Here is a 15,984-nt window from a genome sequence, read left to right as displayed (position 1 = left end):
AAGGATATAAACAAAAAATACATATCCCATCATGAAAGTCACAACAAAAGAGCAGTTTTTTTTAGTTACCATCACTTTATTGTAATTGGTCATCCTACTGTATTCTAAAGGAATGTCCAACAGAAATGCTAAGGAAAAGATATTGTCTGATAAAATACAAAGAAACATACAGTAGACTGCTTACTTTCTACATGTTGCGCTATCATTCTTAAAGAAGTTTTCTGCTAAACTTACATTACATCAAGATAAAGGTCCCAACTCCTTAACAAGAGTGTGTAAGAGTGCCAATGAAATGATCATTCCCACAATCTGTAAACAATGAATGTTTATTTGAGCCCATTGTTATTTAAAGCTAAATCCTTTTCCCCTGTGACAGTCCATTGTAATCTGCACCGGAGGAAAGTTAAAGTCCAAGGTTTCATGGTGTTTCCTTTGCTGGGACAATGTCTGTGTGTGCATGTGGTGCTTTGCTATGCTGTACAACAGCATTTCACACCAATACCCATAATGCACTGTGGGAAAAGGTAACTCCCATTTTGTGTACCTGAAGGAAACCAGAGACGGAAACTACCAGGGAAGGCAGAAGAGGAAACAAAACCACAGCAAGAAGAACAAGAAAGTAAAGAGTGTGTGTTTGGATTGTCCTTGTTTATAAGGAGCAAGTTGTTTTGTTTTATGGTAAAGTGGATTTTTTTAGATCATTTCGAGACTTTTATAGGTACTTTTAGAGTTTGTTTATCTACCTTTCTGGCACTTCAAAGGTGAGAGTGAGAGAAGTGGGACAGTCAGAGCAATGGGAGGAGCTGCAGGGTTCACCATGTATGGAATCCAGCTCTGTTCACATGGTAAATAGAGGGTCACATGGGGCCATAGTCTTGCACAGTGGGGGGAAACGGGAGGGAAAGGAACAAGGAGAGAGTGAAGAGATACTCTGCAGGACTTTGGCCTGCCTCATGTGCAAGAGGCAGCACTTTCAACCTGAGTTAAGAGGACACTAGATCCCACTACAAAGAGGAATGAACGAAAGATTTAAGATTGCCATGTTGAGGTCAAACTAAAACTTTGCCTCTACTGGGCCTGGATTTGACTTCCTTTGGATACTTTTCCTCTTCCCTGTGGGGGTGAAAGTTCAACAACTAATGCAATCTTGGTAGATGTAACTGAACACCCCTTACATACTTTATTCCATACGATTGAAGAGCCAAGATGCCCATCAACTTTACAGTAGTACCAGTGGAGGATGCAGAGGGTGACAGCAACAGTGCGGCTGCAGCTGGAAGCAGCAAACCTGTCAGTTTGGGCAACATTTTTGCGAAGGAAGATGACGAAGACAACTTACAAGGACCTCACTCGGGTAAGAATACATTGTAAACATGCTCATTCAGCTACACTAAGGGAGGACAGCTTTTAGCCGGAACTTATGACACCATACACTGGGTAAAAGAGAGGTGTGTATATGCTTGATCAACTGTATGCTTCATTGGATAACGGAACATGTAAAGAACTGATGAACGCTGACACAAGTTTCAGGATACATGTTTTGGCAGGCACATGATGTACACATAGCTGTTAAGTGTGACGTCGTTGAACTAGCAACAACTTGCAGGGCAGCTTGATTGGTGTGGTAGGAAGAGGGGGAGTGACTGTGTTGTTTTTACCTTCTGGTGTTCCTTCTTGTTCTCTATTGGATTTAGCCACAGTCAATTTAGTTTAAGCTTCAGCTAAAGCCAGGGGTCGGTTTGAAACATTGTTATAGAAGATGATATATGAAATAAAGACAACAACATTGTACAGATGATGACACAACACACATGTCAAGGCCCCCCACCTGTCATTTATAAGAGTAACATAAACAGACAGAAAGAGATAGAAAAAGAACGACAAGGCATAACTTAATCTTCTGTATTTGTTTTGCATCGTGATTTGTGTTTCTGTTCAGTTTACATCACTCTATTTTTCATACATATTTCTGTTTTGCTGTGGTCATTTGGCATCTCTTGTATTTGTTGTATGCCTTGCTCAGCCTCTTGTTTTGCCACTGTTTCGTCATTCTTTCACTTTGAGATATATATATTTTTTTATAGATTTGGGACAGTCTCATCCCTTGTCCACTTATTCACTACTTCTTATATTAAAGCTTGTTTTCGAACACAGCTTTAATTTGAAGTACTATTAAAGGAAAGGCACAAAAGCTCTGTGGCTATAAAACATATCGAACTAAGAACACAACTTTTTATTTGGAGAAGCACATTTCAATACTACAACTTTTAATTTAAAATCTTTCTGTAACTGTCAAGAGGAAACCCATGCTCACACAAAACATTGATCTTGATTCAGCAGCTTAGCCCACTTGTTGGAACCTAACGCTGATAGTCAGTTTGAAGGTCATAGTCCTGGTAGTCTGTCTCAGATTTACTATTTTGGTTGCTATCAATGGCCTTACAGTTGTCTCTGTTCAAAGTTGTCAGTCTTTCTAAGTATTGTGGCACCTGTTGAGTTGCCTAAAATAAAAGGATTCTGTCTGCTGTCTGTATAAAAACTGCTGATGTCATAGAAAGTCACATTTCCCAATTATTTCTACATGGACTTTATTACAGGTGGTTATGTATAATAATTTGTTTCAGTAGTATGGTGCATCACTTTGACCCTAAATAATCTATAATGACTCACTAACTAACCAAGCACAAACCATAAACAGTCAGAAAACATGATACAACCAGGTACTAATTTTAAAATTATGTTAAATATGAAAAAAAAGGTCATACTGACAGTATTTCACAAAATGTGGCTCAAATGCAAAGCCCTGGTTTTTAGCAAATGATACACTGTGCATTTTTATAAATATTTCTATCAGTGTGATAAATGAAAGGCAAATACTCTATACTGATATATAATACTGTCTAGCTTTGTATAGCCTACAGTCATGGACATTATGAGGGGGCCCCTGACACAGACATGTAAAAGGCCTGACATCTCAGTCTAATATATATATGTCTCTCACACACACACACACACACAAAAACTGACCCCATTGACCTTCAGTCACTATGCTAATCTAGGCTAATATTGGTGGTAGAAATACCTTCAGCGTTCTGCTTGCAGAGACACGCTGTATTTAATGCAGCAGATACAAAGGTATCCTGACTAATGCGTTATGCTTCAGAAGCTCTGGAACCTACTTTTCCCATAATGCAACTTATCAATAAGAGTTATTTTTCTCAAGATATAGTAAACCCCAGATGAATACCACAGCTGGTTTCATAGCCCTGTAATACTATTTTCTTCATAATGAGTGAGCTGATGGGAAATCTGTAGGATAAACTGACATGTTTTTTTCCACAAATTCCTTAAATCAACCTTTAATACGAGCCTTGCACAATAATGCAATCCTTTATCTGTGGCAGTACAGTGGGTACTTTCACTTTTTATGTGTTTCATTGTAACGGTCAAAGTCACAGAACGTTCAGCGCTCAAAAGGTCACAAACACCCACGTATGCAGACACAGTGCTGATTAGACAAGATGTCATCAAGTAAACAATAACATCACAGAACCATCATTTTCCAAAGCAGTGTCGGATGACGGGTGTCATGATTTGGGGCGTTCAACTATCTGCCTGAAGTAGGATTCACAAGATGCACAACACATTTGTTTTAAGTTCTAAGAAACCGTTTTTCGAAGTCAAAGATTTGATGTTGGTAAAATATGCTTCATACAATGTTTCCTACCTCAAGATTGCTGTCTTTGACAATGATAGCTGGTTGACAATAATGGTTCATCTCCATCATCTGAGATCAAATATGGGTAAAAAAATGCAAAAGAAAAAAAGCATACTGACAACTACATAGATGACAAAATGTAACAATCAAAGTTATAGTTAAAGGGGACCTATTGTGCAAAATCCACTTTTTCATGTCTTTTATACATAAACATGTGAAAAGATTCTGAAAGTTTCAGGAAAAAAGATTCTCTCACTTTTGGTCCTGATCCATTTATATAAAAACCTGTCTGAAAATGAGCTGATCAGATTTTGGCCACTTTATGATGTCATAACGTTTTTTTGGGTTGTGTAACCATTAGCCAATAACCAACCAAGGTAACCCCCCCCCCCCCACCCCCCCCCCCCCCCCCCCCCCCCCCCCACCTTATCACCCGAATCTCCTCCTAGAGCACCATTAGCCGCGTTCACACCGGAGTACTTTTCACCGTACTTTTCGCGTTTAGTTCGGTTAGTACCCCTTATGTCGCGTTCACACCAAAAAGAGCACTTAATCTCGGGAACGTTTACCCCCATTTTTAGTGCCTGCTGAGAGATGGTACTTTCCTGGGGGAAAAAAGTGCCCCAGTTCTGATTGGCTGGGCGAATTACAAACCACGCCCCGTACAACTCTGAAATGTTTTGTAGAGCCGGTGTGAACGCGATCTGTACTAAATGCCCTGGGGTAATAAGTGCCGGGGCACTGAGTGCCGGCACTAAATACGGCAAAGTACTTGGTGTGAACGCACCTATTGTGTTCTTTTTAACCAAATATCTCTCAGAGGGGCGTTGGGAGTGGCTCCTTATTTTCATTCTAAAGTAACAGACACATAAACAGCACTTTTGAAACAGGGCTGAAACAGAGGGTTTATGGGATGCTACAATGCATGATCTGTTTGGTATTTTGAGCCAAACACTTCGGAGACATGTTTTGTATATATCTGAGACCTATAATATATTGATGAAAAACAGTATAATAGGGGACCTTTAACAGAGAGGACAGAGTGAAACGTAGAGTAGGTAATCTCAGTGTTTATTCATTTTTTTTGGAATATGCTTATCTGCCAGAGTGACATGAGCTAACAGTTCTTCATAGAGTTAGCCTCTTCATTTTGTCTTCAAAGTGCACTAGATTGTGGCATTTACTTCATATATGATGTTTCCAAAGTCAATAAGTAATTGCCTTAGATAATTGTCATGTAAATATTGACTAAAATAATAATGATTCTGTCGTTACCATGTGTGATCAGACCCATGTTAAGGGCCAGTCACTGGGTATTAAACACAGGACTTTCTAGCAACTATAGCAAACTGAGGAAAAGGATGTTAAATAGCATTGATTTCCATGTGTAAACCTGGTAGGGTGGGCTTACTGCCAAGGGTTGAGTGTCTCGAATAGAAGTTTACTTTTAGCAAAAACCCTTGTGACGTTTGTTTTGTTTTCAGTTGTGGAGACGAGTGCCGATAAAATGGTATGAATCTCACTCACTCTAAGATGTGCATGGTTAGCGTATTGGTTTGGTATAATCTTTGACTTCATTATGAAATCTATAATACCCATTTTGCAGCTTTGACTCTTTGCTGCAACATAGTTTTGACACTACTCTCATAATTCAAAATGGCAGCAGTAACAAACTTTTTAGACTCATTATGTTGACCAATCCAACGTCTTTTGTGCTTTATACAAAAGATGCTGAAAAAACAAAAGAATAACAAAATCTTGTATGACTCAGCTTTCACTGGAAGGAAACACCCTCATAGCAAATGTCTAAGATAATACTGGTAAACTAGATTCATCACTTAACTTAATCTTGGCAAATAAGGTTAATCAGAAGCATCTCAATTGGGCTTAAACATTCAGTGATGCCATACACGTCGACCAAATTCATCTTAGTAATGTATCAACACATACCAATCAATTAGCAGCATGTTAAATAATTATTTAGTGTACTGTACATGTTGTGATGTGCTTGATTAAACTTAGCATCTTGAACACCCTGCTGTTGGATACAGAGAAAGTTGGACATCTGCTGGTTAACACAATTACTGCATCTGAAGCTTTTCATGATGTTAGATTTTGTGTAAAGCAAATAAAAAAAACTGTATGTGAGTAAGAGAGAGATACTCACACCTTTTATAGCCTATTGTGAATTAATGTAATTGCTGCAAACATTAATAAAGGAAAACCTCTTTCCGGAGCATTAAACAGAAAGATTAGGATGCGACTGAAGTTACAAGTAGATTATGTTAGGGTAGGTAGTTAGTTTGGAAGGTTAATGTTAGCGTTAGGCAATGAATGTTCAACAGAGGTCCACAGTCCAACAGACTGTTCAGAAATATCATGACATTGTTACAAGGAACATGACAATGAACCCACTATACACGTTACTGTTGACTGAAGATTTACATTTGTATGTGTTTGAAAGACCTTCAGGCCTAGCATAGTCAGCCTATGATTCACCAAAATGCATAAGCATAGTTTACAACATCTGACTTGACATTAATCAGGTGTTTCTAAATGTTTTTTTCTATTGTATTACCAATATCTGTCTCATAGTGTTCAGTCCTATATGTATATGACCCCCTGCCCCAGGAAGCCCCAGCTGACTTTTGAATTATGGAAATAAGATTTTCTCAGAATATGCAGACAAACATTTCTGCCACTGTGATAATACATGAAATATCTTGTTCTTTTTTAATAAATACATTGTAACAAACAGTCTGTGACATAGATACAAAATACAACCATTCCCTGTGAGGCAGAGAAGTTACCCTACTTCCTTTGTTCAACCAAATATATTGTATTCTTTTATGGGTACAGAGTAAGTGCAGAATGACACCAAGCTAGTACTGATTACAGAACTAACACTGACCTTCACCTCATTCACACTGGGGTTTTAGATTTTGCATAAAGATCCTTTCAGTGTGTTTTAAAGGACAAACATTTTGGCTTGGAGCCCACCGAGGGACTTCCCAACTAAACATTGCATGCTAGATTTTGTTACAATGCTCACATGTCATGTGCATCCACAGTACACTATTCTTCTTATAAAATGCCTTTCATTGATTTCTTAACCATTGACAGTTGAGGCAATGAAAATGTGCCATCAACAGTGTCATCTAGTGTGATAAAATACTAGAGAATGCAATTCCTGAAGAAATTGCTAGTGGGAATGCTTTATGCTGAAAAACTTCAATATTTAAAAAAGAAAAATCTTCCCGGGGTAGCATGCCCTCGGACCCCCCTAGAGGAGGTGAGGAGGACCCCCCCCACTTATAAAATAGCACTTTACCTCTGCTTACACCTATATGCCATTTTATATGCTGTGAGCTGATTATCGAGCCTTCATTGTAAGAGTCGCGGGTACACTGTGTATGTGCGTATTCCACTGTAGCGCCCGGTACATTAATGAGAAACCCTAGTTTGTACATGTTCAATACATTTGTAACACTGTACACATGAACGTTTCGTTTTAACCAAAAAAAAAATTCAAAATAGTAGCCGGATTTATTAACAAATTTGCATAGCAAAACACTACATTATCAACGCTACTGATGATTTTTCTTTAGGTTGATATTCTGGTAAAGTTAAAACAAAATGAGTCAAAAGTGCTGGTGTCTCCCTCAAAACGTTATTGAGAACGGGAAAACGATCTACACAGTAGCCTTTTATAAATATGGCTAATATACAGAAATAACCCCACTGTATGTACTGCTAAAATGCATTTTAATAACACGGACAAATACAAAATGTCTGAACTAAAGTTAACTGACATATCTGTACATATACTTTATATCTAATTATTATGTTTTTTCTAACGTTAGCTTAATATGTTGTGCTGAGTGACTCACAGCTTTTGTTTCTGGTTTGCTTTGGTTTATTGACAAATTCACATAGTGTATAAAAGTTAAACATGGAGATTTTGAAACATCTTATTACAGTTTGTATTTATCTGCTGCCAGTTATATGCATTTGAAATGTTAACACTGCCTTGCTAGCGGAAACTAGCTTTAGCTGTGTGAAAATGAGGTAACATTTCTAGCAAATAGGAGGATATTTTTCAACAAAACCATCGGCTCAAAGTGGTCTTACCAGACAACAGCAATGACTTTCATTTTGCTTGCATGTTTTACCAAACCTCCACAGCTTTTCCAGATACAACACAAGAACTGATGATCCTGCCGCTTTCCTTCGCTGCTCCATCAATAGACCATCAATCTTACAGTATTGATTTTTCCTGTGTTTCCTACTAGGTGATAACAGTCAAAAAGAGTCCACTCCCTTCATCAACTCAGACGATGACGGAGAACAATATTATGATGGAAAGAACATGGCCCTGTTTGAGGTAAGACAAAAAACATGTTTCTCCATATGTAGTTTCACAGTGTTTAAAAATGCCAAAACATTGGATGTTGTGCAAAATAGTTTTCATTCCATGCATTGTCCACTAAGCTGCTATTTTTAAAGCAAATTCATGTTGCATTTTATCTATGGTATAGGCACAGTATGAAACCTATCCATTTGTGCTTTAATATTTCATTCATGCATGTCCCTCTGTCTCTCCGCAGGAGGAAATGGAGAGTAATCCCATGGTATCATCTCTTCTCAGCAGGCTGGCCAACTACACCAACCTGACCCAGGGTGTTCGGGAGCACGAGGAGTACGATAACGAGGATGGGGTCAGGAGGGTCGCGGACACGGTATGGACCTGACTTTTGTACTGGGATAAATTTGAATATTGAAAATGACAGGTGTAATTTTTTTTAAATCCAGACTAGTCTTCCTGTAGTTATACCTGAAAAACATGTCTGATGTAGTTTACATGAGTGTCCTTGTTGAGAGTTGTTTTTATTTCCATCTCTGGTTTATTGTCTTTACATTCAAATTGGAGTATCTTAGATGCTTTAGTAAAGCGACATTGGAAAATGTATGGTATTTAACTATTAGTTATCTAATTTTCAGCAATTGTTAAAATTGGCAGTGACTTTAGGTTAAGGAAATAGAATGAGTTTCTGCTAAAATAATTCCTTCTTTTTAGTTTTGCTGACTATCAAGAGTTTGAGAACAGTTAACTGCATACTTTGATCCTGGGGAGCATATCACGAGGAGATGAGGCAGCTCCTTAATATCTTCAAAGAATGGACTTTATTGTGAGAAAGTCGTGCAATGTCCCATAAATCTTTCATCTTGTAAGATTTGTAGATTTTGTATTGCCTACAAGTACAAAGGGGGCAGCAGAATATCGAACAGGGTAGTCTTTATGGTGCTAATATTTATTCATGTCATGGCTGTATGGTAAAAACACAACCTTACAAACTGCTAAAAACATTCAAAAGAGCTTATTGGAGGTTTTTTTGAGTATTTAAGGAATGTTTTCTTTTAAAAGTCTAGTTCTTTAATAAGCAACCATAAATGATGTTGGCCCTGAACTTTTTGATGATATCAGTAGGCTCCTGCATAAAACCATGTTAATGATTCATCAAATAGAACAAAAACAAAGCTAATAAGGGGCAAAACTGGGTTAAATAGCAAGATAAAGGGGAGTTATTTTGAGGCCGATAGCAAGAGATGAGAGATCCTGACCTTTGAAATATATCCTTTTTGAATCACTTGAGGTTCATGTGGCACACTCAGGATCTTTCAGAAAGTGAGAGTGGTTAGCACAACAAAAACAGAATACATTACTAGTTAAACCAAACATACATGAATTAATGTGACACTTTCTTCGAGCCCCAGAACTGTAGCCTTGTTTACTTTCCGTAGTTTTTTTCAAACATTCGAATCTTGTTTCTTTGATGGTACCTCGATAAGTGTAGATCAACCTCTAGCGAAGTCACAAGATTAGTTACACCTCCTTTGTCCTGAGACTGCTATGTGGAGCAAATTGCCCCGCTCTGTGTGGGAAAAAATCCTAGAATTACCAACATTTGACCAGTAATTATGTCAAGGTCATGACCAGGAAGGACACTTTTCTTTTGCTCAAACTTGATCTCAAAGAGATTGTAACAGAATCTGTCTTCACCTCTAGATTTGTAAAACAGAAGTTCAGACTGGACAGTAAACTTACCCTCAGCTTAGAGAGGCAAACTAAGTTTAAATCTTTGTTCCCATTAGACAAAACACCCACTAACAACCACTTACGTCCGTTTTTTTGTCTTCTGTGGGAAATCTTCCTTTATTCCTCAACAAATACCTACTTCAGTTGTCACGGCTATTTATCTGTTCAAGGAGAACACTCGTTTTCACCCATTTCCAAGCGCAATGCTTTGTGACATTTGTTGTGGATATATAGTAAATAAAATGAAAGAAACTTGGCCAATTATTATCCTTTATTGACATACAAAACATAGGATTAATATATTCTGCTTAAATCCACCAGGCTTCTTTGACCGTAACAGTCATTTACATTACTGATCAATGTCAAACACACTTTCAAACTCCACAGAAACAAAATAGACTAATCCAAAACATCTTCAGAACGAAAGACTGAATAAGTAACCAATATAAAAATTGAGTAACCACTGTTGTTTTATAAGCCTGTTTTCCAGCGTGTTCACAAAAACAAAAAGGCATACTCATCTACTGGCCTACTTTAATTAAAACCTGCATATATCCACTTATTTTGGTGGAGAAAGGTTTGTCTGTGGTGTGCAGACAGTTGGGACTTAGATGAGTCAAGTCACATTCAAGCATTTTGAATATGATCCAATTACAACAATACTTGCCTACTTGGCCTTCAAGCTGCCCTTGAGTGAAACACAGTAGGACCATAGCTCCATAGACCATAGAGTGGAAGAACTGATGATGTTTTAGTGAAACCCGCCCCCTGATTAATAGCTGTGACCGAGATCCGAGACCAAAAGGAAAAAGACAGACCATGCAGGGAGAGTGAGGGGGAGAGAAACAGACACAAGAGGAAGATAGACTATCTCAAGGGAGAAGATGTGGGATACCTGGAGATCTACATCAGGCACTTCACAGTATTTAGGCACACAACTGAGCGCAGTGGAGAAAGCACAGGACAAAATATTTGTATCTCGGAAAATGGTATGTACTCTTACGTTTTTTGGGGAGTCAAGTAGTATAGAGATATATATGTAGGTGTTTGTGCAGTGTAATGCATACTTTACATATTTAAGAATCTAGGGTTAATGGTATTTAAACCGTAGGAGGTTAAACACAGTGACTTTATACTTTGAGATGCTCTTTGGACGATATTTCTCTGGGAAGCTGTGGCGCAGTATTAGTGTGCTGGTTCAAATCCCGCTGCAGTCAGCATGCCGCTGTGTCCTTGAACAAGACACTTCAACCCAAATTGCTCTTGTGGGGAGCGCACACAGTATTGAATGTGTGTATGTCGCTTTGGATGATAACAAGTGACATGTAATGATTATATTTTATTTGTTATTTTATTTTACAGGAAAAAGTAATATTGTGTCTATTTGCGATTAGATGCGATAATTTGCAAGAAAACTTCAAAGTAATTTTAAGTTTGAATGCCAAAATATCAGGCGGCCAGTGGATACAATTGCAGTAGTAAAGGTATTGCAATATATTAATTGACAAAAACTGTATCACAATACATACAGTATTGTATTACAAGATTTGTGCCAATACACAGCCCTAACATGCTTTAATAAATTAAATTACATATTATATAATAATTATTATTGTGAGAAAATCCCTGTATCGCAAACTCAGTAGGCCAAATACATTTTCTTTTCATGTGTCATGGGAACGGTTTTATCTTTTCTTCTTATCAAGTTTGACTTCCATCTTTTCCCCCCCACTTAGACCCAATATTTAGTTGAGCTTAGTAGAGCTTGTGGAAATGTAATATTTTTGTCCAGCAGATCAACTTTTTAAAGGGTTACATTTATATTATTTATAACATCAGTCTTTTTCTTATGTGTCTATCTCCAGGTCCCTCAAATGGGAACTTTCATTGGAGTTTACCTGCCCTGCATGCAGAACATCCTGGGCGTGATTCTCTTTCTGCGTCTCACCTGGATCGTCGGCACCGCAGGAATTCTAGGATCCTTCGCCATCGTCTCCATGTGTTGCATCTGTGTAAGTTATTTATAAATACAATAGCTAAAGGTTGACTTCCTGCTGAAAGTGTTGCAGGAAGTTGGAAGAAATATTGTGTCAAACTTGGGAAAGTAATCCCACTTTTGAAATGATATGCAATGCATCACGACAGCTTGGTAAGTGACCACAAGCATCAATATGTACACACTTATTTTAACCCAAAACCACCATCATCTCTTGCTTTCACTAAGAAAGAAGAGCTGCTTATGGAAATAATCATCGCCATACAATGAACAGTTCACCCTGGTTGACAGCTGAGCCGGGAGCAACCCCCCCCTTCACGGAGAACACAGCAAGCACTAAGAAGCCTTACCAGCTGTGAGAAGGGCTGCAGAGTGCCACTTTCATCTGGCACAGCATATTGTTTAGGTCTATTATCGATGGAAACCAAAATTGGAATCAATTCAGATTTTGTTGCACTAACTACAAAGATGTTTGTAACATACAGTACTCAACTTAAGTAGATTACATTGCGTAACAAACGTATTTATTTTAACCATTGCAAATATAATCTTTTCTTAAACGTCAAAAAGGAACGTTACCACGGTCATGTACGTAACTCACAGCTGATCTTGTGTGAAGTCTATTTCACTTCCATGCACATTGACATTTTAAGTTAAGATACGTAAACAGTGATGCCAAAGGTTTCTGATGAACCATCCCTATATGATGGATATGAGAATGTGCTTTCATTTCACAGTTTTTCCTCAAAATGTGGCTAGTGGCATTACTGTGAATGAAGGAAAGACAAACAAGCAGAGTCTCTCTTGGCCATAATTCTAAGTGCCTGAACCGGGTAGCGATATATGTCGGAGTTTAAGTCTGAAATTGACGAATGGCTCACCAACTGAAAGCCAATCAATACCCTCTCCTCTGAATTTATGGTGTTGATTTATGACGGCTTTACAGTAATCTGTATGCTTAAACTCAAACGAGGGTCCTCATACAAGCAGGAAATGTGTGTCTTATTTACAACCAAGGTTCGTACGTCAGTAGCTCCACTGCCAAACAGAGAGTTGACTGTTTGCAAAGTTTGAACTTCAAATGCTCAGCACTCATGTGATGTGAACAGTCTGCACTTAACACACTCCTACAATATATATAGCCACTCTGACTGGCTCTGATGACTTAGACCAGAGACACTGACGGAGGCTATGTGATGTTGGTGCCGCTGTTAGATTTGGCTTCTGGTTAAGGCTGGGTATTTAACTGCAATATTTAGACATATAATGCCTAAAATGTGTTTATTGCACTGGGTTTTCAAAATCGGTCAAATACCAACTAGCATTTTGTTCTTGTTCCGGAAAAAAATTGGTGCTTTTTAAAATTTAAATAACATAATGAAACCCTTATTTTGAAAATAGACATTCAAGTAAACTTTAATTGAATTACTTTTATCAAATAATGCTGTTATAAACCATAGTTGTATATAGCATTTTATTCAAACAAAGGTCTCGAACAGTAATATTAACTTTTGAAAAGTCCTTCTGTCTCTCCTCTACCTCAGTCATTTATAAAATGACTCAAAGTTAGGTCACCAAACCAAAAAAAACATAAAATGGCACCCAAAACTATGCTGTAATCAGTGATAAAAATAGACTTTAAAGTGTGAAAAAATGAAAATGTTAATTTTGTAGCAAGTTTAAATAAAGTTATGGCAGTATAAGATAATAATATTCAATGTAAAAACCCAGCTTTTTAAAAGCATTTTCTTCTTGCACAATTAGTACAGTGCATTCTGTACACTTATCTCTTTTGCTTCATCCATTACTTAACGTCGCTCGTCTTTCTTTCCACACAGACCTTGCTTACGGCCATATCAATGAGCGCCATAGCAACCAATGGAGTTGTCCCAGGTACATTTTGAATTCTTGCTATCATGATCTTTTACTATTCCACTGCAATTTTTCAAATGCAATGGCTTGCAACTGCAGATGCATACAACGATGCCCTATTTTCCTGTACTGTAATTTATTTGAAAAATGTAAACCCCATAAAAAATCTCTTGCATTGCATTCTGCCCTGAGTAATTTTTGCCATCAGCCTCTGTAGGCATCATAGAGCTCCAACAACCTTTATCAGTAGGATAACATAACGTGTCGGTTGCGTGAGAGACAAACACAGGACAAAAAGTCTGTCATTCACTCCTACTTCTGTCACACTGAATGTATCTGAGAATAAGGTATGACTGATGTTGAATCAGATCAGAAGTCAAAGCTTTTCTCAAAATAATTTGTTACTTAACTTTTACAAAATAAAATAAAAATATCAAGGAAAATCTTTTGTAGTAACTAACCAGGATTTATTTTTCCAAAGCCGGTGGCTCGTACTATATGATCTCCAGATCGTTGGGTCCAGAGTTTGGAGGGGCTGTGGGTCTCTGTTTCTATCTGGGAACCACCTTCGCTGGATCTATGTACATACTGGGCACCATAGAGATTCTGCTGGTATGATCAACACTCCACTTCCACACGCTTCCACATAGGAAAATCAGTCACATCAGTTATATTGAAATTACATTGACACTCTCTTTCTTCTGTCTTCTGCTGCCAGACATACATTATTCCAACAGCAACGGTGTTTAAAGAGGGCGAAAGTGCAGCGATGTCCAACAACATGCGTGTCTACGGCACGTGCTGCCTGCTCCTCATGGCTCTGGTAGTGTTTGTCGGAGTGAAGTAAGTATTCACTTACACAAATTACGTAGGTTTTATTTCAGTTGACAATTCAATTCAAAGAGATGTAATGGCATATGCCGTAAGACTCTCATGCATTCTTTATTCATTTCAATTATTTATGTTCCTATAATATGGCCTTAAAACACAGACTGATGTATTTCCCTTCTTTTTGCAGGTATGTGAACAAACTGGCCCTGGTGTTTCTGGCCTGTGTCATTCTTTCCATCATGGCCACTTATGCAGGAGTCATCAAGACATTAATCGAACCACCAGAGTTCAAGTGAGTTCCTGAAATCTAAATAAAAATGTCTCATTAAACACTGACATGTTTTCATGGTGCTGTTTTAATGTCTTTGAAGAGAACAAAGATAAGTGGTGAAGATATCCTGAAAATCAGTAGATTGCATTTAGTTTGGTTTCTATTTTATGCATTTTGCTGCACATTGCTTAGATCGTATACTATAACTCCAGCCTGTTTCTCCAAAATGGAATCGTGCCGGCCGCCATCTACTGTAGTTGATACATTAAAGGTAGGGTAGGTAAGAATGGAGAAACCAGCTTGAGTGCGCTAGAATTTGAAAGTACAACCGAAAAAAATCTGCCCCTTCCTTCAGACTTCCTTACAGAGCCCCTCCTCCAACACACACGAACGAGCACATGACCAATGAGGGCACGAGATAAGTTTGTGCACGAGATGGAAGGCTGACAGGCAGGTAGGCCATCCAATTATCTGCCGCGGGCCGAGGCAGATAATTGGACTTGCTTTTTACAGCGCCACGGCTTCCACAGATGAAATATTTGTATATATTTATTGTCAACGCATTTAATTTATTCATTGCTATCGGGATGTTAAGAGCATTCCATGGAATATAACAAAAAGTGTTTCTGAAGTGAATTACCTACCCTACCTTTAACAATAGATTCATGCCTAATACAACTCCTTTTCAACATTACATTACATTACATGTCATTTGTTAGACGCTTTTATCCAAAGCGACTTACATACATTCAGTACTGTGGACAATCCCCACAGGAACAATTAGGGTGAAGTGTCTTGCCCAGGGACAAAACGACATGCTGACTGCAGTGGGACTCGAACTTGCTACCCCCTGATTCTAAGTCCAGCACTCTATCCACTGAGCCACAGCCGCTTCAAGACATCTAACATTTCCCTATAACGCTTACAGTCTAATACATCTTTCATATCATTGCCAAAACTCAAGTATGTGAGGTGCTCTAGAAAAAATATATGTATTAAAGGTGGGGTAGGTAAGTTTGAGAAACCGGCTCGAGATACACTTGTTGTTATATTCCATGGAATGCTCTTAACATCCCGATAGCAATGAATATCTTAAGTGCTTTGACAAAAATCCATAAAAAAATGTCATCTGTGGAAGCCGTAGTACTGTAAAAAGCACGACCAATCATCTTAGCCGGCCCGGCTAAAATAACTGGATG

At 38.2% G+C, this 15,984-nt stretch overlaps 1 protein-coding gene across 4 annotated transcripts in view; it reads left to right on the top strand.

Annotated features, from left to right (window-relative positions):
• The first annotated feature begins 555 nt into the window (after positions 1 to 555).
• The window catches only part of LOC117488521 (solute carrier family 12 member 7-like), a 28,231-nt gene continuing 12,802 nt past the window's right edge, over positions 556 to 15,984 (top strand). For 3 of the 4 annotated variants that reach the window (XM_034137488.1, XM_034137486.1, XM_034137489.1), the window contains exons 1-8: positions 556 to 1,354; positions 8,011 to 8,102; positions 8,326 to 8,457; positions 11,681 to 11,827; positions 13,650 to 13,704; positions 14,165 to 14,295; positions 14,402 to 14,526; positions 14,702 to 14,806. In XM_034137488.1, the coding sequence (XP_033993379.1) occupies positions 1,207 to 1,354; positions 8,011 to 8,102; positions 8,326 to 8,457; positions 11,681 to 11,827; positions 13,650 to 13,704; positions 14,165 to 14,295; positions 14,402 to 14,526; positions 14,702 to 14,806 (935 nt within the window). In that variant the 5' untranslated portion in view covers positions 556 to 1,206. The remainder of the gene's footprint in view (positions 1,355 to 8,010; positions 8,103 to 8,325; positions 8,458 to 11,680; positions 11,828 to 13,649; positions 13,705 to 14,164; positions 14,296 to 14,401; positions 14,527 to 14,701; positions 14,807 to 15,984) is intronic. The other variant, XM_034137487.1, reaches the window with a different exon arrangement.

This window comes from Trematomus bernacchii, unplaced genomic scaffold (genome assembly GCF_902827165.1).
Source record: "Trematomus bernacchii unplaced genomic scaffold, fTreBer1.1, whole genome shotgun sequence".
NCBI lineage: Eukaryota > Metazoa > Chordata > Actinopteri > Perciformes > Nototheniidae > Trematomus > Trematomus bernacchii.
This window is presented reverse-complemented; position numbering and strand designations above follow the sequence as displayed.